The 26,031-nt window shown below is 36.0% G+C and overlaps 1 protein-coding gene across 9 annotated transcripts in view; it reads left to right on the plus strand.

Annotated features, from left to right (window-relative positions):
- The window catches only part of ESRRG (estrogen related receptor gamma), a 700,961-nt gene extending 687,106 nt beyond the window's left edge, over nt 1–13,855 (plus strand). For all 9 annotated transcript variants that reach the window (XM_055419897.2, XM_055419903.2, XM_055419900.2 and 6 more), the window contains one exon: nt 9,967–13,855. In XM_055419897.2, coding sequence (XP_055275872.1) covers nt 9,967–10,211 — 245 coding nt within the window. In that variant the 3' untranslated portion in view covers nt 10,212–13,855. The remainder of the gene's footprint in view (nt 1–9,966) is intronic.
- Nucleotides 13,856–26,031: the final 12,176 nt, after the last annotated feature.

Below are 26,031 nucleotides of genomic sequence, written 5' to 3' on the forward strand. Positions count from 1 at the left end.
ATTCTGAGTCAGCAAAATTATAATCCTCGTAGCTTTCTAGGGAAAAGTTAGAAGAAAAGAAAAACCAACTTAAAGGGAGTTACCTTTATTTGCTTATTAAGGGCTGTGTCCCTTTTACCACCAAATTGTTCATTAACACAAATCATGGCAAAGCAAAAGCAAAAGTGGCAGTGGTGTAAATGGACGCTCAGGACAATATTAGGTCCTTTGTCTTAGTTACACAAATGAAAATAATATGAGATACAAATGCAAATCATTCCCCTATCCTATAATGCAAATTTTGTGATTGGAATAATATATGTTGTTGTGTTGCTTTTCATTCTGGTTATCAGAGAATACTGTTTTCTTCCCTTCTGGAATTCTCTAGCAGTCGAATTCTGCAAAGGAGTATTTCCCTTAAAGTATTACCTATGTAGTAAGGGTTAAGAATTATGAGAATAAACAGTCTTTACATGAGAACTGAAACGTGCTAAAATAGAGAGCAAACTCTGATAAGTAAAAATCGTTGGTGCTTTGTTGTTTTTGCCTTTGTGCCTCTCTGGATGCTTGATTGTGGTCTTAAGTCTCTCTTAGCATTTGCATAAAGTCCAGGATAGATCCCTCCTTAATGACGTGCCGATCTTTAGATACCTGCGTCAATAACACGCTCTGATGCTATGTACCATTGACAGTCACATCGTGCCCCTCCATCTGCTTTTGTTTTGACCCTATCTTTGAACTTTATCTTGGTTGCCGGCCAGTAGTTTTCCCTTTAATTACAAGAAGGAAACTGTCAATAAAATCTGTTAAATGGGATGCAATGAGTGGCTTGAATGGGCGGATGGCTATTTGTTCAAATTCTGCAGCATTCAAGGTATTGACAGTTTGTTTTCTGGGGCCATATGTGACGATCAATCTCAGGCTGGGCTCAGCCGCGCTGAAAAATGAAAAACCAGATTGCTTTTGCTTACTTGTGGATGACGACTTTGTGATTTGGCGCGGTCCTAGTGAGATGAGACCTTCTGCCCAAATTGCCCCCATGAGAGCCAGGGACGCGTGACTGTTTTTAGGAATAATTTTTAATTGATTTTGTAATTAACAGTTCATCTACAATATTGATGCATGAATCCTTGGACTGATAGGAGGGAAATTGTTTTCAACAATGAAGTTGTACTTTGCTATCTGTCTTCATAATGGAGTTTAGCATTTCACACTTTTAATTGCGAATGGACCCCTCTTTCTTAAAATACCATTCGCTTCTCTCCTCCTCCCGCTGTGAAACTGTAAAATATGACTCTTTATGACACATGGCATCATCATCACAAACCCTGAAGAAACCCCTGCTGTCTGGAAGACCAGAGTGGGAGATGGGATAGAAATTTTCTGAGAATTTATTAGTTGGTATGGACTTCCCATTAAAACATCTCTCATAATTGGATGAAAGATTCAGTGATGGTTTGGGAAGAATTTTTATTTGGAAATTGTATCGTGGTTCTAATTTAAAACATTTACTTGTTTAATTATTTTTAAAATACAGCCCGGTGTGTTGTATATCTTTTGTGTCTCAAATTGCTTTTTGTGAATTATTAACTAATCATGAATGCTGTGCATTGCTAAAACTTTATCATAAAAATTGCTAAAATTTTGTAATTTTAGATATTAGTTGTTTACTTTATGGCTATGGATTATAATTTAAAATACCTGAATTAATTAGTAGCAGTATTTGTCACTGTTGTTTAGAAGTATAATCATTAATATTTTTATATATGATGTTTGAATCCCACATTCTCTTCTGTGAGAGGGAGGAAGTGACCTACTTTTGAGCAATGAGTGGTGATTAGAAACCCTTTAAAGAACTAGTCAGTTTATTTTTCATGTGTTAAGCCAGAAATAGTCGACAAACCCTCTCTTCTAGCATAGTATTCAGTAGTATGCTACTTCTCCACATCACAAAATTCTCCTGTAAGTAATTCTAACATTTTTCAGCTTCTCAATACCAAGAAAAATTAATAGAATAAGAGTCTGTAATGAAGGAGAAGTGATTAAGCGCTATAAGGACTTTTTTAATGTCTACATGGTGTCACCTCTCCTTTGTCGTGTAAATATAGCTTTCTCTCATCCATCCAACCTGTAAGCCCTACTATTTTAGCTTGGGATAAACCACTCAGAAAGTCATTTTGTTTGAGACTGCCAATATGATGCTGTTTTATTCCATTTTTTAACCATTATTTGAAGGACATCAGTAAAGCTGTAGATTTGATCTTGCTAGGAACCAGTGTTTCTTAAGCTGCCAAACACATCAATGTGAATATATTTTAATACTTCTCATAAACATACCAAAAAGTTTGTAAATTTTCCTTTTCATATTTAGAAATTTTAGATTAATGTAAAAGACTGTGTGTGGAGAAAAAAATCTACTTTATTGTTATAATACCTCAGCATTCTCCTTCGGGCTGTCGGTGTTAACAACCATTGTCTCATTAATCTAAATTTCAGCTTATTTTAAACACCTGTCTTTATTCAATAATTATAAATGTTGTGCTTATGCTTGGGAAACAGGGAATTGGCTTCCTGATAATGGCTGTCATATTTTTTGTAGCTATGTTTCTGTCACATATGAATTCAGAAATATTTATAACACCAGAAAGCCATTGAAAGTATATTCCCTGTCTTTAGGTACATAGCCAAAAATCCCAATGTATCGTGAGCTAATGCTGTGATTAGGGCTTACCTGATGGCTCAGTGGTAAAGAATCCTCCTACTGATGCAGGAAGCACTGGTTCAGGTCCTGGGTCGGGAAGATCCCCTGGAGAAGGAAATGACAACCTACTCCAGTGTTCTTGCCTGGGAAATCCCATGGACAGAGGAGCTTGGCAGGCTACAGTCCATGGGGTCGCAGAGTCGGATATGACTGAACGACTAAACAACAGCAAAGATACTGTAATTATGATATTCTAATATTTGAAAACTTGAAATAATTATTCCACTTATATTTGAAGGTAAGAAACTTTATAGGCTCGTTTCAACTACATATTCTCTATTTTGGATAGAGAACAACAGTCTCTTGGGAAATATTGCACCCCTGATACATCTTGTGAGATTGAATTTTAAAAGGAGAATCTAGGTCACAATTTCAACATTGGCATTGTAAGGCCCCAGCTTTCTGACACATTAACCAAGAGGTTTTGACTAACTTCTAGAATCCTTTCCATTTGGGAAATTCTATGATTTTAGAATTCATTTTATGTCTTCATGAGACACAAAGAGAGTAATATGGTAAGATAGTACTGTAAGCATTTTAGGTAAGATGATAGCATATGGTTCTATTCTCTCAATTGGTTCTTTTGATTCTTTTGTCTAAGATTTCTTGAAAACTGTTATCACTAGCCCCAAGGTAATATATTCACTTTTATGCAGTGCAAGATTAAAAGCAGTTTAAGATTAAGAATTACTTTTAGTCCGATCATTCTCTTTGCTTAAGTCACAAGAGCTTCAAGTTCCATAGCCACCCCTCACATCCCAACTGTTGCCACTCCGGATCCACCCCCAACCTAGAGCAATTTTAACCCTGGTCTGTTTGAAAATAAATAGAATCTACATGTTCGAGTTGAGTTTTCTTTTTACTTATACACAGTACTTCAAGAGTGTGCATGTATGCAAGGTCAGTTGTGTCTGACTCTTTGCAACACCCATGACTGTAGCCTGCCAGGCTCTTCTGTCCATGCAATTTTCCCAGCAAGACTGTTGTAGTGGATTACCATTGCCTTCTCCAGGGGATCTTCCTGACCCAGTGATCAAACCTGCATCTCCTGTATTGCAGGTGAATTCTTTACCACTGTGCCATCTGGGAATCCCACTTCTGGAGTAATAACATCAAATTGATATCAAGCTGCAAATTATATTTTGCTCATCAATTTTAAATCATAAATGATTATCCTCATCTCATGACAATATTTTGTTCTTAAATACAAATTGTATATGTACAGAATGTGGTATAATTTCAGGGATTAAAAAGTTGATGATTTCTGTTGGAGACTGGAATGGGGGCCATATTTAATCAGTGTATTTGGAACCTCATACAAGTTTAGTGTTTTTCAATCTTATTTTTCATGATCACTCTTCTTGTTCAGTCGCTCAGTCACGTCTGACTCTCTGCGAACCCATGGACTGCAGCATGCCAGTCTTCCCTGTCCTTCACTATCTCCCAGAGTTTGTTCAACCTTATGTCCATTGAGTCAGTGATGCTATCCAACCATCTCATCCTTTGTCACCCCCTTCTCCTGCCCTCAATCTTTCCTGGCGTCCTGGTATTTTCTGTGTCTTTTCTGAGTTGGCTCTTTGCATCAGGTGACCAAAGTATTGGAGTTTCAGCTTTAGCGTCAGTCCTTCCAATGAATATTCAGGATTGATTTCCTTTCGGGTTGACTGGTTTGATGTCCATGCTGTTCAAGGGATTCTCAAGAGTCTTTTCCAGCACCACACACTCTTCTCAGGGTAGGCTGTTTAGATATGTTTTTCCTAATAGGTCCCCAGTGAAGTAATATTACAAATTTCTATGTAATCTATTTATGTACTATGTGGGTATGCATTTTACCTTAAAGCAGAGATTTTTTTCCCTACTCTCCAATTTCAGATTTTACCTCCTTTAAGAATGCATGGCTTCTTCTCTGTAAAATCAGGCAGATGAATTAAATAGCATATTATTTCTCCTAACTGGCCTAAAATTTAACTCTCGGTTACTTTTAAAAGAGGATAATGACTTTGGTCTTAGATTTCATGTGTGGTGTGTGTATTTGTGTTGAATTTGTAATAGAGAAATACTAACATCTTCACAAATCAGAACAACTAGTAAAGGAGTAAAAACAGCTCTTCAGCTCTTTAGTATCTACTGGGTCCTCAAATAGTTTTATTGAAATTTTAATGGAGTTTGCTGATTTGATACACAGGAGACAGTTTTAGTTAATGGACAAGAGATTATCCATTTTTAGTATCTTTCTGTAGACATTTCTATTTTAGTTTTGAGCCTCTGCCAGGAAATCTTTTTAGATTTCCACAACCTGCCTGTTTGGGTATATATATCTCCAGTATCGTTTTATGGGCAACAGAAGCGAGCTGATAAAAAATGTGAGACTACTTCAGGACAGAGGGTTGGACCCTGTGTCCCTTGCTATCAATAAGCTATTTGTTTCACAAATGAGTATATCCCACGTCTTTAAAGTGGTCAGTGAATAAGACATTACCAATGCAGTTTCAGATCTGCCAGCCTAAGTTAATATTTTAAGTTTCGTTTTGAATTTTGTCCCCAGTTCCTTTATCTTGGGCTTCTCAGGTGGCTCAGTGGTAAAAAATCCGGCTGCAATGCAAGAGATGCGGGTTTAATCCCTGGGTTGGAAAGATCCCCTGGAAGAGGTAATAGCAACCCTACTGTAGTATTCTTGCCTGGGAAATCCCATGGACAGAGGAGCTTGGCAGGCTATTGTACATGGGGTCGCAAAGAGTTGGACATTACTGAGCACGTGTGCTTTCTTACGCTTTCTTTATCTTCTTAACTGTCTTTGTGGAGTTATGGTATAAAACCACTCAGGAAAGTTACAAAAAATAGTTGGAGCCAAAATGTTTACCAGATTCTGTAAGAAATTTATATGGGTAGGTCTTTTGTGGCAGGTAGAAGTTTATTCTCAACTCTTACCCAGACAAAACCATAATTAATATTATCACACAAATAAAAAATCAAACTTGATGCCTTTCCATCTCTTCTACTTCTTTTTAGCTTTTGCTCAAATCTGCCATCATTCTTTGGATTATTTTATTTTTGAAGACATATTAGGAAAGTGGATTGTTTTTTGATTTAATGCAATCCTTATTTGCATATTGTGATCTTTCAAAATCCTATGTAAAAATAGAGCTGGTTCTTGAATGTTTCTTTTCATGCTCAGTGATCACTGCTGTGTGTTCAGTCATGCCCGAATCTTTGCAACACTATAGACTGTAGCTCGCCAGGCTCCTCTGTCCTTGGGATTTTCCCAGTAAGAATTCTGGAGTGGGTTGCCATGCCCTTTTCCAGGGGATCTTCCCGACCCAGAGATTGAACTCATGTCTCTTATGTCTCCTGCATTGGTAGGCAGGTTCTTTACCACTCACACCACCTGGGAAGCCCAAGGTGTTCCATATTCATCCTTAATATTTCCTGGCTGGGACTTGGAATCTGATTACAGCTTGGGTGCCAGTGGTACCCATTTCTACATTCCTAGGTTGGCCATCCTTCCTGAATCTTTTCAGTGGACAGAGCTAGGAACACAGACACACACACACACTATAATTCTGATTGTGTGTGTGTGTGTGTTTTGGATATCTTGTCACTTAGTGTTTTTGGTAAATGTCTGTGGTTTTTAGTTTTGCCATCTAGTTTCTCTGTTAAGTGCAGATTTGGAGAGATTAAAAATGTTTGGTGCCCCAACTACCAACTTCCTGGAATATAGTTTACTGATTTTTAATCAAAACTTTATAATTGGCACCTTTTTTCAAACTTTTAAGTCTAACTGGGTTAATCAAGAGTCATTTTGCCATGGTGGGCAACACAGTTTCTTCAGTATCTCAGCTGGTTAACTGAGATCACTTCATTAGACTCCTTACAATATAAAATATAAAAATTTGGAGACACAAATTTGCTTTTAGAAAGTAGGCTTTTGCTCACTTCTCTTTTTCATCATACTACATTTCATTGCTTCGGTGATTAGAGAGAGAGTCACACTGGCTGAGCCCTTAGTGCTCCTCTTCATGTAGGCAGCTTACAAACTAAAGAAAACCAACAACTGTGTTCCACGGGAAAGGTGGCTGAGTATCGGTTTATAAGGTGTATCAGGCTTGACTCTGAATATGCTTCATCTGTGTCTAATATTCAATTCCATCCTCAAAATAAGATTTGGCATCATTGAGAAAATATTGCCAAGATGAGCTACAAATCCTGAAGACAGTTTCCAAATAGAACGTGGGCATTTGGCTCTACCTAATGCCACAGTAATGGATAATTTTACCATTGAGAAGGACAGTGTTTTGTTCCAGATAAGATGTAAAAATAAAAATCTTCTTCTGCCGTGGATCTAAGTCTCAGTGGATTTTGCAGCTATTAGTATAAGGATATTTAGCTGTCTTCCCAAAGTAAATGATCTGAGTTAGATATGCCCCTTTATAGTCCCACTTCATGGAGGAAAATACTGGAATTTAATAAAAGGTTTCTGTTTTATTATTAGATGTTGGAACTTAAAATATGGTTGATGCTATACACATCATTTGAACTCTGGTTGTCTTTTGGAATCTTGATTATTTTAGAATACCATTTGTCTTATTGTCTATTTGACTGATTCTCAACTCTGACTTGACCATAGAATCACCTAGATTTTAAAAAATACTAACGTCCTGCATGCTGCTCCAGTTTCCTTATTTAATGTGTCTGGGCTTGAACCCAGAAATCCTAGGTTTATTTATTCTTAGCAGCTCACTCTGTGTTTTTAATGTTCAGCTTTGCCCTGTGTGATTAGTTCATAAACCTATGGTTTCCATTATTAAGTTTAGTTGGTTCCCATCAGCGCAAATATTGGGACAATTTTCTTTAAAACATAAAGTTTAAAAGAAGTACCAATAACCAAATTAAATAATTACATAAAGTAATGCCAGTTCTATTGAGCTTGGCATAAATGTATAAATTTAGCCCCAAGAATAAAACAGAGATTAAAGCCACGGAGCCAGAACTTGAACTAGGATCCCTAATGGAGATTAGTATTTTCTTCAGCAGTCTGCCAGCTGAATCATGGTCTAATTAAATAGTTCAGATTTAGTGAGTTTGCATTTAAAATATTAGCAGATCCGAGAATGGGTTAAGCTAAAATGAGTTAGAATCTTTTCTGTAAATGGGAAGTTAAATTATCATAGTAATTTGATTAAATCATTTTTAAATCTCTCAAGCTAAATCACCGCCTTTAAAGAATAGTTTGAAGTCTTAATTGCTGTTTGTGAGCATATCTCTCTGCTATTTGTCCTCGCCTCATTTCCTGTGACATTCTATAATATATCTCCTGCTGGACAAGAGCAGTGGGGAAGGCAAGACTTGGGGTGGGGGCCGAGATGACCGTACAGCTGACTTCAAGCATTTAAAGATCTGCCATTTCCAAGAAGAAAATGTATTCTGTATGGTTGCAGTAGTTAGAACCAGGACCAAAGGATGGAAGTTGGAGACAGATACGGGAAAATATGAAGACATTTCTAACAATTAGTTCTTTTCCTTGTTAAGTAGTAAGCTGGCCATGCAACTGGCAATGTCATCGTTAGAAATGTTGTAGACAAGATTTTTGATGAAGATGGAAAGTTGAGTGAGATGAGCTCAGAGGACAATTTCAACTCTCTTATTTTTTAAAGGAAATATCATGTCCAATGTTATAAATTATGGCAACATACTTTGATTCAAAGACACCTGAGTTTAATCCTACTCTGACACTTACTAGCACTGCCACCTGACACACAGGGCTGTTGGGAAGTGAATGAGTTAAAGTTCATAAAGTGCTTATCAGAGGCCACACCCAAAAACAAGTATTTAAGAAATGGTTCAATTATTATATTTTTCTGCTCTTTTTCATTTTTTCAAGTTTTTAAATTTTTTGGCTGCGTCTTGCAGCACGTGGGATCTTAGTTCCCTGACTGAGGATCAAACCCTTGTCCCCTGCATTGGGAGAATGGAGTCTTAATCACTGGACCACCAGGGAAGTCCCCTAAAACTCTTTTAAAGAAATCTGTTGTTAACAATATTCAATTCATCAATGATGTGATGAAACAATTTTAAAATGGCAATGTAAAAATCAAAACAGTAAAGAAAATACCTAGAAGTTTTAAAAGCATTTACTGGTTATAGCCATCAATCTTTTAATTACCTTGCTGTAATTCTTTTTCATCATATGTTTAGCTACTTGATTTTAAATTACATTTCCTCTCTCTTTTTGGGCATGTGATCTGATATTTGAATTATATGAAAGATTAGGCTAACTACATATATCTCAGAGCTCTGCATTCTCAGAGAACTAGAATTATTAAACATGAAGAACCCCCCAAAGACTCCATTATGTGTAATTAACAGATAAACTGTCATCAGAATCAATAAAACGTGCTAAATGATTCAAACTTGTATATAATTAAGTGTCTGTTTTAGAGCTAGAGCTGTAACTTTTATTTTTTCCTTCACATCTCACATTTCTCGCAAGAGTAATTGTGGCAACCCTGTTAACCCTTTCCTTGCTTGATTGAATTAGATTTTTAAATTAGTCACTTATGGGCAAAGTTCACCTTCACAAATGTGAAAAGTATTTCAGAATTCATTAAAGACTTCATGTGTTTTTCTGTAGAGAAGCAGACTAGGTAAGGATGCTTTAATGAATTGTTAAGAGAACACTAAAAATTCTGGAAAGGTGAGCAGTTTATTGCGATTTGTGTATAGTTTACAATGGAACATAGTGTTAGGTTCAATGTATTTTCATGGATTTCTTAGAGTTTTGGTTATCAACTTCTTTTTTTCCCTTTTGGGAAATATGGGCTTTTTGAGCACAAGATCTGAATTTTAGACATTACCTGCATGGCACTTAGGATAATTTTTTAACAGATGGCCTTTTATAATTGTTGAATGAATGAATAAATATATGAATGAAATAATGAATAAAACAGCCAAGACTATATTCTGTTAAAGTCTTCTCTTGCTCAGTCTCCAGAGGGAAAAACCCAAATGTTTGAAATAATGGATTTTTGTAGTAATTCCTACGTCCTAAGTCAGCATTAGAAATTATCTATCGCAGTGAAATTTAGAAAAATAAAATGGAGATTTTGGAAATCCCCGAGCAATTCACAGCATAGAGAAGTTCAAGAATAAGACTTAAGTTTCACAATCTGAGTTGCCATGTTTTTTATTATTGTTAATATTGTTGTTTATCTTCTCGGCTTTGCTTGTAGACTCCATGCACATAGAAGATGTCGAAGCTGTTCAGAAGCTTCAGGATGTCTTACATGAGGCCCTGCAGGATTATGAGGCCGGCCAGCACATGGAAGACCCTCGCAGGGCTGGCAAGATGCTGATGACGCTGCCGCTTCTGAGGCAGACCTCCACCAAGGCTGTGCAGCATTTCTACAACATCAAACTGGAAGGCAAAGTCCCCATGCACAAACTTTTTTTGGAAATGCTGGAGGCCAAGGTCTGACTAAAGGCTTCCCGGGGCCATCCTATCCTGCACGCTGAAAAAGGGAAAATAAACCCAAGAGTGATGTCAAAGAAACTTAAAGAGTTTAGTTAACAACGTCAAAAATCAACAAAGACTGCACTGATGATTTAGCAGCAAGACTATGAAGCAGCTTTCAGATTTCTCCCTATCTTCCTGATGAGTTTCTTCCTACCTTGATCTCATCTTTCCTCACTTTCTTTTCCTCGTTGTTTTTTTCTTCCCTCCCTCGTCTTCCTCTCCTTCCTTCCTTCCTTCTTCCCTCCCTCCTTCCTTCTCCTGCATCCCTTGTCCCTCCTGTTCTTATTCTTCTACTTTCTTTTAAACTTTAATATCTCTAGTTGTAAGAACATTTTCCTTCCTTCCCTCCCTTCCTCCTTTCTTTTCTCCCTTCTTCCCTTTTTTCCTTCTTTCCTTCCTTCCTTCTGCTGCTGAACTTTTAAAAGAGGTCTCTAATTGGAGAGCTATGGAAGCCAGCCCTGCCAAAGGATGGAGATCCATAATATGGATACCAGTGAACTTGTGAACCGTAACGTCCCCAATGACTAAGGAATCAAAGAGAGAGAACCAACGTACCTAAAAGTACAGTGCAACACACACAAATTGACTGAGTGCAGTATTAGATTCCACAGGAGCAGCCTCTAATTAGATGACTTAAGCAACGTTGCATCGGCTGCTTCTTATCATTGCTTTTCCATCTAAATCAGTTACAGCCATTTGATTCCTTAATTGTTTTTTCAAGTCTTCCAGGTATTTGTTAGTTTAGCTACTATGTAACTTTTTCAGGGAATAGTTTAAGCTTTATTCATTCATGCAATACTAAAGAGAAATAAGAATACTGCAATTTTGTGCTGGCTTTGAACAATTATGAACAATAATGAAGGACAAATGAATCCTGAAGGAAGATTTTTAAAAAAATGTTTCGTTTTCTTCTTACAAATGGAGATTTTTTTGTACCAGCTTTACCACTTTTCAGCCATTTGTTAATATGGGAATTTAACTTACTCAAGCAATAGTTGAAAGGAAGGTGCATACTATCACGGATGCAATTTATGTTGTGTGCCAGTCTGGTCCCAAACATCAGTTTCTTAACATGAGCTCCAGTTTACCTAAATGTTCACTTGACACAAAGGATTAGATTACACCTGCAGTGACTCCGAGTGGTCACTGCACTTGGAATACAGATCCGTAGAGTGATCAGGAGCGCACCTCTCTCCCTGGGAGGTCCAGTTGCCATAGGATTTCTAGCTGCCACGGTGGTTAGGAATGAAATACTGCCTGTTTGCAAAGTTACAGACTTTATCCCTGAAGGAGCTGTGAGCCAGTATTCACTTAAGAGGCAATAAGGCAAATGCCAGGATTTGAAAAAAAAAAAAAATCATCAAAGACAGCAGACGCCTGACCAAATTCTAAAACCCAATCTCTATGAGTTGATTCATTTAGGAATGTTTGTTAAAATTAATCTGCAGTTTTTACCAAGAGCTAAACCAATCTATGTGCTTTTCAACCAGTATTGTCACAGCAAGAAAGTCAGTCAGGTTCCAGACTGTTAAGAGGTGTAATCTAATGAAGAAATCAATTAGATGCCCCCGAAATCTACAATCGCTGAATAACCAATAAACAGTAACCTCCATCAAATGCTATACCAATGGACCAGTGTTAGTAGCTGCTCCCTGTATTATGTGAACAGTCTTATTCTATGTACACAGATGTAATTAAAATTGTAATCCTAACAAACAAAAGAAATGTAGTTCAGCTTTTCAATGTTTCATGTTTGCTGTGCTTTTCTGAATTTTATGTTGCATTCAAAGACTGTTGTCTTGTTCTTCTTGTGGTGTTTGGATTCTTGTGGTGTGTGCTTTTAGACACAGGGTAGAATTAGAGACAATATTGGATGTACAATTCCTCAGGAGACTACAGTAGTATATTCTATTCCTTACCATTAATAAGGTTCTTCCTAATAATAATTAAGAGATTGAAACTCCAAACAAGTATTCATTGCAAACAGATACACATCAGAATCATAATAATATTTTCAAAACAAGGAATAATTTCTCTAATGGTTTATTATAGAATACCAATGTATAGCTTAGAAATAAAACTTTGAATATTTCAAGAATATAGATAAGTCTAATTTTTAAATGCTGTATATATGGCTTTCACTCAATCATCTCTCAGATGTTGTTATTAACTCGCTCTGTGTTGTTGCAAAACTTTTTTGGTGCGGACACGTTTCCAAAACTATTGCTATTTTGTGTGCTTTAAACAAAATACCTTGGGTTGATGTTTCATCAGCCTAGTGCTAGGAATACTGTGTATCTATCATTAGCTATATGGGACTATATTGTAGATTGTGGTTTCTCAGTAGAGAAGTGACTGTAGTGTGATTCTAGATAAATCATCATTAGCAATTCATTCAGATGGTCAATAACTTGAAATTTATAGCTGTGATAGGAGTTCAGAAATTGGCACATCCCTTGAAAAAAATAACAATGGAAAATACAACTCCTGGGAAAAAAGGTGCTGATTCTATAAGATTATTTATATATGTAAGTGTTTAAAAAGATTATTTTCTGGAAAGTTTGTGCAGGGTTTAAGTTACTACTATTCAACCACACTATCTATATAAATAAAATATATACAATATATACATTGTTTTCACTGTATCACATTAAAGTACTTGGGCTTCAGAAGTTAAAGCCAACCAACTGAAAACATGAGAGGGAAAGATGTAAAAAGAACGAAGTACAATTTTTAGTTTTCAGTTCAATTGACTCTCCGCATTACAAAAGAACAAGTATCTCACAAATAGAAAACACAACTAAAATTTAGATCTAAAAGAATTGCACGGGCTTTAGGGTTAACGCTTCATCTTAAACCTCGCTGGAGGTAAGTTTTTTCAAGTTTCAAGCAAGACCATTTACTTAATGTGAAGTACTGGAAAGTTCTCAAGGTGTATGTTTTAGCCGTATAATTTTAATTTTCCTTTCGCTTCTTTTAGGTTGGTTCTTATTTAAGCAATATGATTGTGTGACTACCTGTAGTTACACTTGTGTTTCAATCAGATCAGATTGTTGTATTTATTCCACTATTTTGCATTTAAATGATAACATAAAAGATATAAAAAATTTAAAACTGCTATTTTTCTTATAGAAGAGAAAATGAGTGTTGGTGATTGTATTTTAATTATTTAAGCGTCTCTGTTTACCTGCCTAGGAAAACACTTTATGGCAGTCTTATGTGCAAAGATCGTAAAAGGACAAAAAAAAATTTAAACTGCTTATAATAATCCAGGAGTTGCATTATAGCCAGTAGTAAAAAGAATAATAATAATAATAATAAAACCTTGTCTATAGCTGTAGATGGGCTTCACATCTGTAAAGCAATCAATTGTATATTTTTGTGATGTGTACCATACTGTGTGCTCCAGCAAATGTCCATTTGTGTAAATGTATTTATTTTATATTGTATATATTGTTAAATGCAAAAAGGAGATATGATTCTGTAACTCCAATCAGTTCAGATGTGTAACTCAAATTATTATGCCTTTCAGGATGACGGTAGAGCAATATTAAACATGCTTCCACTTTTGATTGCTCTTTCGTATGGTGTTTTCTTTTTTTCCCCTCCCCCCACCTAAGAACCAAATCAATAAAACGCTGCCCTTTGTGGCTTTCCTTCAGAGAATATCTCTGAGTTACCTGTTCCCTAAAAATAAGGTACGAGGTTAAAGAAGAGCTATATAAAGGCTTGTCAGAATGAATTCTAGGGTGCCAAGAGACATTTTGCATATTTAAGAGTATGCAAAGTGTCTCAAGCACATTAGAATTCATTCTGACAAGCCTTTATATAGCTCTTATTTAATCTTAAAGCGTCTCACATCATCCTACTTTACTCCAAATCATCGCCTCTATGTCAATGTCATAACAGAAAACTTTCCCCCTATTTTAAGATCCTATTAAAACCTGCTAGAGATAACCTATTATTTCCCTCCACCCACAATTAAATCAGGTGCCGGCTCTGAGCTTGGCAGCCAGCGAGCTGCCGGGTCCGTGGAGCAGCGCCAGCAGAAGGGCCGGCAGGGTTTCCCGAGGGGCCATCAGAGCTTCTAGAACGGTGAGGCTGAGGTTGGGGAGCTGTCTTGGAATTCAGGAGGGTTAAACAGCACTGCTGACCGCAAGCAGGCCCTGCCTAGCTCGCTCTTCCAGAGAGGTGAGGGCCCTTGCTGCTCAGCGTCCCCCGTTCATCCACCAGCCCCTCCTGGCACCGTCTTCGAGGTGCTAATCCCTGCTTCCTTGGCTTCTCGGCTTATCTGGATGGCCTCCTGTCACTGTGTTTGCCCACCGTGTTTCTCACCTTTCCGAGGTGGCCGGTTCTCTAGAGAAACAAGCTGATAACACTGCATCCGATTTAGGGGTGCACGATTACCTAAATCACTAAGGTACACTAGCTGGCCACAGGATTCAGACTTGTCTTTTCCTGATTGAATGTCTTTTGAGTGGCAATAGCCCAGCGTTGCATGTGACATGTTTTACTCTGGACAATTTCAAAATATTTGGGTAAAACTGAGACCCTGCAAGAGACAAACCTAAGAAGGTAAATTATGCCTGTAATTCTTTCCAGTAGGTTCTCATTTCAAAGTATGTGTTTTACACACACACATACACACATGCATGCTTTTGAAAACTTTTACATCAGAATTCTCTTGTTGGTTTTTATAATTTAGAATTATTACAGAGTGACTTTGCTGGTACTGATGTGTTTATCATGGTTGCCTCAGGTGTAAAAGAAAATAACACAATAGGATTTTGACAGGTGTTTCTCAATATATAAATGAGGAGCTTTGACAAATGGGCTGTATTTATGTTAAGGTGTCACTTGTTTTACCTGTTGTGTATAAAGGAGTTTATTTTTTTGGAAATGGTGGTTATGGAACTTGGCAGAATATTGGAATCACGTGAAGGGTGTTAAAAATGCCTGGTGCTCATACTGAAATTTGGGGTTTAATTGGCCTGGGCTTTGGAATAGTTTTGAAAAACCATCTCCAGGTGATCCTAATGCAAAGATAAGATGAGACAGCCACTGCTTTAAAGTTTTATACTTTCATCAAATAAGTATTGATAAATACTTTTATCAATAGGAATGTTCTAAAAAATAAAAAGCCTTTTCAGACATTGGCTCTGAGTTTTTATGAGGTTTTAGACTATCTTCTTTTAAAATATCAAGACGAAAAGACGTAACCTTTTTATTTTTTTAATTCACAAAGCCAATGAAATGTACTTGCATGGATTCCAACTCCACTTTCTCTCACCCTCTCACACCCACCCCTCACACCCCTTCATGCTTCTGCAGCATAGCACAAGTGTGGAGAACACATTTTCTTGATAATTCCCAAGCCACATCTGGTTATGCCCCAGATAATGGCGATAGAATGGAAATACCTGCACTTGGGCAGAATTGCAGAATATCACCCAATTTTTTTTTTTTTTAATCCTGCTCATTTGGCCCTATCCTGTGCTTTAAAATTAATTTAGATTTGGTTCAAAAATACCTATTTTTTTTTCCTACTGAAAAATGAAAAACCAACCCAAAAGAAAATTTATTTATTGGAATGATTCCCATTACCTCTATTTTTGCAAGTTGCTGATGTAGATAAGAGGTAGAAATGAAATAGAACTGAAATAGAATATTTTGTTCTTGGGCCTGTGCAAAAACTTTAGGTATACTTTGTTACTGGGATATTTACTTTGTGATTAAACTGTCAAAAGAGGGCAATGCTTAAGGTTTTCATTTCGTCCACAATGATGTAAATGGAAAGTTCCAGAGTCCAATAGACATAGAGTGTTTAAGTCATTGTTTCTTTCAAATCTCTAAGTGTAGCTTCTGCTGCCCCTCAGTAGTGTGGAAAAAACAAAATGAAACTAGTAGCAGTAGATTGATTGTACACTGCATCTTATTATGAAACAGAAAAGAAAGGGATTTCAAAATATAATCCTCCTTTCCCAGGAGTATTTGTCTTGTTCTCCATGAAGTTAAAGGTCTGAAATAATGTGCCCATCAGGGGCTCAATGTTGCATGTCCATGCCAGTTGGTCCAAGGGCTTGTTATGATGGTAATGACCTACTGAAACGTGAGCTTGTATTGCAACAATACAATTGCTACCAGCTCACCCGCTGGGAGAAATATTTTATTATTGTCAAATGTCCTCCATAGAGATTTGTTTTGCCTGTTCCTGTTTAAATTAAATTCAAAGCAGGACTGCATTACGATTTCTCTGGAGTATATTTGAGATAAACAACGAGTCTCAAAATTTAGGATTCCTGGCTAGTTCAAATTTGTTTATTAGCAGAAAAATTACAATAGGTGACACCATAGCTGCAGGAATATTATGATTGCAGCCACACAAGAGATTTACATACTGCTCTATGGCCTAAAAGCAAGAGCACTCACTTTTTCATTACAGATGCCAGTCAGATTAATAATTAACTATTCCATCAATTCTACAACCTCAAAAAAGATGTCCCAGTGTACTAATGGTGTTGCCTTAACATGCCACAGAATTTTGGCCGTGAGAAAATTTGCTTCAAGTCAGAAGTGTTTTTAAACTTAAGATCATAAACCAAGTGTGTGTGTGTGTGTGTGTGTGTGTAAAAATATTTTTAAACAGAGGGTAGCAGATGTAGCGCAGAAGCCCCGAGCATGAATGAAAATGCTCTTAGAGTATAATATACCTTTTCCAATATTCTTTTTTAAAAAATTGAAAAGAATGTCATAGAATATATGGAATTATTTGGATGATTTTGCTAGAAGTGTTAGAATGCAGCCCTGACAAAGGATTTTGAAACACTGAAGCTTTTAATCAATACAAATTTTGTTACAGATGGTCAAATTAGAACTGGATCTTATTCTACAAGAAAATGCCTATTTTCTTTATGAAAATCATGGTAACCTGTGTGTTTCAAATATACTGAACTTGGGAGAGTTGGTTTTGAAAACACAAACACACTGTTGGGAGGGGTCACTAAAAAGGACTAACAGGAAAACATTTCAGACTAGCAGGAGCATTAAATCACACTATTCACACTCCAATTCAATCTGCCATGCTCAGTCGAATTTCACAGTTTTCTTGGGAAGTGAAGAACTGGCTTCTATTTAAAAAAAACAAAACAGCACAGAAAACTGAAGTCATGAGAGCAACTTCCAAAATGAGATCTAGAGCTATGCAAGTGTTGGCTTTTTCCCCCCTAAATTATGAGATTTCCAATTATTACAAATGAAAAATACTAAACATTAATGTAAGAAAATTCCACAGAGAGTTCTATATTACTGTCTTTGAGATTCTTCTCCCCTAGACTTTTGTCTTGGTTTTCGTTTAGTGAACAAAATGATTGACTAGCCCTAGGGTATCAACTTTATGCTTCTAGATCAAAATAAATATGTAGACTATATTTTCAAGGGTATGCATTGGAAAAAAAATCCTTTCCTCCACATACACACACACACAAAATGTAGTTGAGAGTAATTTCTGGGCTGGGTCATAAGTAAGCTGATGTTTAGATATAAAGGTGTTTTTAGGATGTTTTTATTAATACATGCAAGGATTCTATGGCATGTGACTTCCTTGCTGTTCCTGATAAGGTTGTTTTCAAATTCTTAATACAATCAATAATGCAAAGAACACCTTTGGATGACTTTCGTATGCACCAATATAATTTGAATTAGGTAGGTTTGAACTCCCAGCAGCGGTGCATTTTTGTTTCATTTTCCCTCAGCATATAATTTTATTTTGTTCTTAAATTTTGCTAACATTATTTTTAAAACAGCAATTAACTGTTTTGACTTACACTTCTTTGAACATCTTTTCCTTTTCTTCTACCAGTTTAGGCTCTTCTTTCTGTGAATTGCCTGTTCATAACTTTTGCTCTTTTTTCTATTGGATTCCCTACCATTTTCTTGTTATCTTCAGGACTTCTTTATATATTCTAGATATTGATCCTTATCAGTTTCAGATTTTTCCCAAATGTCTTCTCCTAGTCTGTCATTCATTTAGTAACTTTGACCTTTGTCTGTGTTCACTAGAGATTATTTGTGATAGAGTGTTTCATCTATTTGATCCTCATGTTTTCAAACTTAAAAATATGCTTCTAAATTTTTGAAACTTTTTATGATTTGAATTTTGTATTGAAGCCTTTTAAAATCTTGTTTGGATAAGCTGTGATATAAGGTTCTCTACCAAAGTATGATGTCAAATCTATATTATACCATACGACCATGTATAAAGATCTACTTGATTTTTTCTTGTGCTTTTTGACAGTCTATATGTTACTGCCACAGTGTTATTTTATTAGTATAATTTTTTAACTTGTCTTATTATCTCTTAGAGTGTATCCTCCACTCACCTGCCACACACTGTCTTATTTGTCAAATTCTTGGTTTTTTGGAAAAATTTTTTTCTTTCTCATGAACTTCAAGGTGTTTTTTTCAGTTCTCAGAATGAACGTCCTATAAATTTTATTAAACTTTATAGTCTGCAAATTAATTTGGAGAAAGCTAACATTTTCATCAATCAGATTCAGTGAACACATACCTCTCCATTAATTCATATCTTCTTTTATTTCTTTAAGAATTCTTTTTTGAAGTATAGTTTTATTCATTTCTGCTATACAGTGAAGTGTTTCAGGTATACAAATATATGTACAAATACATACACATATATATCCTTTTTAATATGGTTTATCAAGAGTATGTTGAATATATTTCCCTGCACTATACAGTAGTACTTGTTTATCCATTTTATATATAATAATTTGCATCTGCTAACCCCAAACTCTCATTCCATCTCTCCCCCATGCACCCTTGCCCTTGGCAACCACAAGTCTTCTCTATGTGAGTCTGTTTCTTAGATAAATTCATCTGTGTCATATTTTAGATATCACAAATAAGTGATAGCATATGGTATTTGTCTTTCTTTTTCTGAGTTACTTAGTATGATAATCTCTAGTTTCATCTGTGTTGCTGCAAATGGCATTATTTTGTTCTTTTTCTATGACTGAGTAGTATTCCATTGTGTATATGTATACATGTGTGTGTGTGTGTATGTGTATATATTGTGGGGATCCTCAGATGGTGCTAGTGGTAAAGAAACCAGCTGCCAAGGTAGGAAATATAAGAGACCCAGGATCAATTCCTGGGTCAGGAAGATCCCTTTGGGGAGGGCACAGCAACCCACTCCAGTACTGTTGCCTGGAGAATCCCATGGACAGAGGAGCCTGGCAGGCTCTAGTTCACGGAGTTAAAAAGAGTTGGACATGACTGAAGCGACTTAGCATGCATATATGCATTGTATATATGAATACATACATATGTGTGTATGTGCATATGTATGTGTATATATATTCACACACATACCATATCTTTTTTCATTCATCTGTCAATGGACATTAGGTTGTTTCCAAGTCTTGGCTATTGTGAATAGTTGTGATGTGAACAAAGAAGTGCATGTATTTTTTTGAACTTGAGTTTTATTTGGATATATGGCTAGAAGGGGGATTGCTTGATCATACGGTAGTTCTGATAGTTCTATTTTCAGTGTTTTGAGGAATCTTCATACTGTTTTCCATAGTGGCTGCACCAATACATTTCCACCAACAGTGTAGGACGGTTCCCTTTTCTCCACATTTGTAGATTCAAATAATAAATATTGGAGAAAGTGTGGAGAAAAGGGAACCCTCCTACACTGTTGGTGGAAATGTACATGACCATTCTGACTAGTGTAAAGTGGTACCTCATTGAAGTTTTGATTTGCATCTCTTTAAAACAGTAGTTAGAGCTATGTTGAGCATCTTTTCATGGGCCTGTTGGTCACCTCTATATCTTCTTTTGAGAAAAATTTACTTAGGTCTTCTATTTTTCAATGGGATTGTTTGTTATTTTGTTGTTGAGTTCTATGAGCTGTTTATGTATTTAGGAAATTAATCCCTGTCAGTTGCATCATTTGCAAATCTTTTATTCTGTAGGTTGTCTTTTCATTTTACTAGTGGTTTCCTTTGCTGTGAAAAAGTTTGTAGGTTTGATTAGATCCCATTTATTTATTTTTGTTTTTATTTTTACTGCCTTAGGAGATTGACCCAAGAAAACACGTTTTTAAATTACCTCCATGAAGTCTCTTTCTCTCTCTGAGTCAAATCCTAGGAAACTTACAGATTTGTGGCTATTGCAAATTGTAACTTACTATCTATTTTATTAGTGACTTTTAAAATAAAGAATACTATTTCATTTTACATATTTATCTTATATTTGGGTATTTCCTGAATTTCTTTATTAATTCTAATTATTTATATACAGTCCTGGATTCCCTCTAAATTGAGATTGCAAACTGATCAGCTTATTTCTGAGTTCATTTCTTTCTCATTGAACCTTATTATAAGCAGTTACGAGGACTCAACCCATGCTTTTAGCATTCTAACTGTAAACCATCTTTCCCAAGTCCATAAATTTGTTAGATTCATTTACTTTCTTCCAAGTTACTGAAGGCAAAACTTTTGTGAATGGGTTTCTAGTGTATAACATAAATTGGCCATTTTTCTAGCTTTCTAGTGTATAACATAAATTGGCTATTTTTCTAGCCTTCAGTAGCATTTTCCCAGTTTTCTATAAAAGTTTCCCACTGCTGGTGTTCCAAAACCACTTCCACATATTTTAGGTTTACATTACAACAGAAACTCCATTTCTGGGTACCGATTTTTTATCAGTTTTTGGCGCATAATAATACAAAACCTTACTGTGGAATAAAATAGGTAGTCATTTGAAGTTGGTTGGAGCATCTAGAGAGAGGGCTCAGTTCAGCATCTCACATCTCCCTTGGGGGGCCAGGCTAGAGGGGCAGCAGCTACTCAGAAGATCCTTTTATCATGATGATACAAGAGGGCACTAGAAAGCAAGTCCCAAGACATAAGAGCATTTCAGGATCTTATTTATCTCCTGCCTCCTCCCATCTGGCTTTCCTGGTGGCTCAGGTGGTAAAGAATCCGCCTGCAATGCAGGAGACCTCGTTTCATTCCCTGGGTGGGGAAGATTCCCTGGAGAAGGGAATGGCAACCTGCTCCACTTTTCTTGCTTGGAGAATTCCATGAACAGAAGAGCCTGATGGACTACAGTCCATGGGGTCACAAACAGCCAGGACTGAGCGACTAAGCACGCACTCCTCCTATTGGCCAAAGCAACTCGTGTAGCCAAATCCAAAGTCAAAGAACAGGGGAGAAACAATTATGTGAGACAAACTTCAAATTTACATGACAGAGTGTAGAAACAAAAAGAAATAAATACAGACAATAATTCAGTATATCACAAATGCCTTAATAATTTCTACTCACTTTTTCATTTTTTAATGACTGTATTTAAAGCCACAAATTGCCCTTGTAGTACTTTTCCACAAAATTTGACATGTAGTATTTTTTCTGTGTTCTGTACTTCTTATGATTTACTTTTTCATCAAGGGCATTTTACCAGTATGTTGTATATGTGTATATTTTTATAGGTGTACGTTTTCAAATATTTGTTTTAAATACTTGCTACTATTGATTTCTAATGATGTTTTATAACATAGTCTGTATGAATTTGAACCATAAAATTTAGAAAAGCCTTCTTTGTTGTTCAGCTAGGATCAGCTTTTTGAGAATATTCCACTTGTGCTCAAAAAGAATGTGAAAACTCTGAATGAGGGGTGAAATGTTCATTTTAGCACATTATTAATTTTATTTAAATATATCATTACTGCTTTTTTTGTCTGCTTGATATTAGAATTTCTTATGGGGATGTGTTAGAATCTCCACTTACAATTATGTATTGATTTATTTGTATGTTAGTTATTCTTTTATATATTTTGAGTCTCTATCATCAATTACATAATGTTCATCATCTTCATGACATCTTAATTGATTATTCTCTTTACCAGTAAGTAATTTCCTTTTAAACATAGAAATGTACCTAAAGTGTAAGTACTTCTTAATGAAAGATCATAAAACTAACATCCATGAAAGCATCCACCAAGTGAAGAACACTGTGAGTTTCACAAACATCACACTTATGCTTCTTCCCCAAAACAAAGATAATCATGATTCACTTTTCTTTCTACTCATGTATTTCTAAACAACATGGTACAAATTTGTCTACATTTGACATTTATAAAAACTGAATTATACAATACATAATATTTTGTGACTGGCTTCTTTCAGTCAATATCACTTTTGAGACATTTGTCCATGCTATAACTCTTAGTAGTTTATCTTCAGTGCTATATAATACTGTTTATTTTTCCAAATGATGGACATATGGGTTATATACAGTTTTTGCTAGTATGCATAATGCTGCTACAAGCTAACTGGTCTGCCCTACCACCTACTTATATTACATGCATTTGTTACTATATTCTAAAAAATAGCATGACTCTCATGAAGCTCAACTTCAGTAGTTACTTCTAAAATCTTCCCATGTGGTTATGTATCTTTTTCTGCTCACAGTGAGGGAAAAAGTTCTAAAGGTTTGAATGCTACTGCATACTTTTAAATTTTAGTCATTCTGATGACTATGTATTAATATATAATGTTTCTCTTTTCCCTGCTTAATAATATTGAGCTCCTTTTCATATTTTTATTAGCATTTTGGTTATTTTTTATGAAGTTTCTGTTTAAGCAATTGCTTCATTCACATTTTTGATGGCTTGTACTTATTGATTTGTCGTTTTTTTCATATATTTTCAGTATGTATCATTTGTCACTTTAATGTGTAGCAAATAACTTCTCTTACACCGTGGCTTAGATTTTCACTCTCAATGCTATATTTTGAGAAAGTAGTTCTTTTAATACCCAAGTTATCAATCATTTTCTACAGTTTGTGCTTTTAGTACCCAGTTTTAAAATTCTTCCCTTCTTTGAGGTTATGAAGAGGCTTTCAAATAGTTTAAATGTTTTATTGTTTTACCTTACTCTTTTATATGTTCGAATTAGTTGGAATTAATTTTTTTGTATGACACGAAGTGGAGGTCAGTTTTTATCTTTTTGTTTTTCTGTATGAACATCCAGTTGTTTAAATACTCAGTGGAGAAGATTGACCTTTCTCTGCAGCTCCAGTGTCACCTTTGCTATACATGGCTCTGTTTCTGGGTCCACTCTTCATTTATTTGTCAAGCTTTGTGCCAATCCTGCACACTCTTAATTACTTCCTAAAATACTATAAGGCTAAATAGCTGACTGAGCAACTCCTCTTCATGTTGTCTTTTACCTAAGTATCTTGGCATTTAGCATTTCTATATGAAGTGCAAAATCATCTTGTTCATTGCACATACCTGATGATGTTTTAATTGGGGTGGCATTAATTCTCTAGATCAAGTTGTAGAAAATACTTATCTGTGTTACAATTGATACTTCCAATTCATGAGTATGTTATAACCCTCAACTTTATTTTTCTTGCACTTTATTTTCTTACAAAGCAGCCTCTTAAAAAAAAAAACTTGAGTTCTTATGGCATAAGTATTAGAAATATTTTGCTGCTATTATAAAAAGTTATGTCTAGAGTTCATTTTTATTTAATTTTGTGTTCTGTCTTTTGCTGACATCTAAAATTAAAATTGCTTGGTATATTTAGTTTGTATCCACCAACCTGTGTAAACTTACTGCTGCTGCTGCTGCTAAGTCACTTCAGTCGTGTCCGACTCTGTGTGACCCCATAGACGGCAGCCCACCAGGCTCCCCCGTCCCTGGGATTCTCCAGGCAAGAACACTGGAGTGGGTTGCCATTTCCTTCTCCAATGTGTGAAAGTGAAAAGTGAAAGTGAAGTCACTCAGTCACGTCTGACTCGTAGCGACCCCATGGACTGCAGCCTACCAGGCTGCTCCGTCCATGGGATTTTCTAGCCAAGAGTACTGGAGTGGCTTGCCATTGCCTTCTCCGGCGTAAACTTACATATTCATTCAAATTAGCTGTCTGTGAGTTCTTTTGAATTTTTTACATACTCAAACTTACCTTTCACATATGCCTTATTTCTTTCCTCTAAACCCTTTGTCTTTTACTTCTTTCCTTTTGTCTTACTAGACTGGCAAAGATCTTCATTCCATGTTAATAAAACTAGTGAGACAAGAACCCTTACCTTATTCCTTGTCTCAAAGTAAATGCTTTTGGCTTTCTCCATTAATTTTGATGTAGGTTCCATACAGACATTCTTTAATAGATAAAAGATGTTTCCTTCTTTTCCACCGATTGCCAAGAATTTTTATACTCCATGGACTTTGAATGTTATACCTTTTCTTGCATCTACTGAGATACTCTGTGATTTTTCTTCTTTGCTCTGGTAATATGGCAACTTATTGATTGCTATTTTAATATAGCATTCCTGAAATAAACTTAACTTGATCATAGTATGGTAATCTCTTTATATTATGCTGAATTTGATTTGCTTATGTTTTATTTAAGAATTTTTCCATCTCTATTTATGAATAAGAAAATCCTTTAATTTTTTTCCATGATATAATTTTAATGTTATGTTATAAAGGTTGTCATAAAACAAGATGGAAGAAATGTACCTCCTTTAGATTTCCTTTTCTTGAATAACTTGAATTAGAACCACATGCATTTATTGTGCTAATCTCATTTATTACATTATTTCTTTGGTAAATGCATCATAGAATTTGATGCAGAAACCAGGAGCGCCTGATATTTTCTCTAAGAATTAAGAATCCAACTGCACACTAGACTTTTTGGTGTCTAAAAGGTATCTCCAAATGTAATGTATGAAGGGAGTCATGTCAGTCATGTCCAACTCTTTGCAACCCCATGGACTGCAGCACGCCAGGCTTCCCTGTCCATCACCAACTCTCAGAGCTTGCTCAAACTCATGTCCATCGAGTTGGTGATGCCATCCAACCATCACATCCTCTGTCATCCTTGCTCCTTCCTTCAATCTTTCCCAGCATCAGGGTCTTTTCCAATGAGTCAGTTATTTCCATCAGGTGGCAAGTATTGCAGTTTCAGCTTCAGCATTAGTCCTTCCAATGAATATTCAGGACTGATTTCCTTTAAGATCAACTGGTTTGATCTCCTTGCAGTACAAGGGACTCTCAAGATTCTTCTCTAACACCACAATTTTAAAGCATCAATTATTCGGCACTCAGCTTTCTTTATCGTCAAACTCTAGATATTTTCTCTGCTGCTGCTGCTGCGTCACTTCAGTCCTGTCCGACTCTGTGTGACCCCATAGACAGAAGCCCACCAAGGTCCCCTGTCCCTGGGATTCTCCAGGCAAGAACACTGGAGTGGGTTGCCATTTCCTTCTCCAACGTGTGAAAGTGAAAAGTGAAAGTGAAGTCGCTCAGTCGTGTCCGACCCTTAGTGACCCCACGGACTGCAGCCTACCAGGCTCCTCCATCAATGGAATTTTCTAGGCAAGAGTACTGGAGTGGCTTGCCATTGCTTTCTCCGAGATATTTTCTCTAGGTAAAGTTATTTCCTTAGGACTATACTTTATAACAAGTATATACATCATTCAAATTTTTATAGCATCATTCAAATTTTTAAATATCTTCTTGTATCATGTTTGTATTTTTGAGAGAATTTGTGCCTTTATTTCTGTTTTCAAATTTATTTGCATAACATTGTTCATAGTTTTCTGTTATTAATATTTTAGTCACTTCAAAGTCTGTAGTAGAGCAGTTATGATAATTTCCTGTGACTGCTGTAACAAATTACCACAAACCTACTGGCTTAACTGACATTTATTCTCAGGCAGAAGTCTGAAATAAATTTCACCAGT

Source organism: Moschus berezovskii, chromosome 17 (genome assembly GCF_049115385.1).
Source record: "Moschus berezovskii isolate FMDL1 chromosome 17, NW_MosBer_1.0, whole genome shotgun sequence".
NCBI classification, from domain to species: Eukaryota; Metazoa; Chordata; class Mammalia; order Artiodactyla; family Moschidae; genus Moschus; species Moschus berezovskii.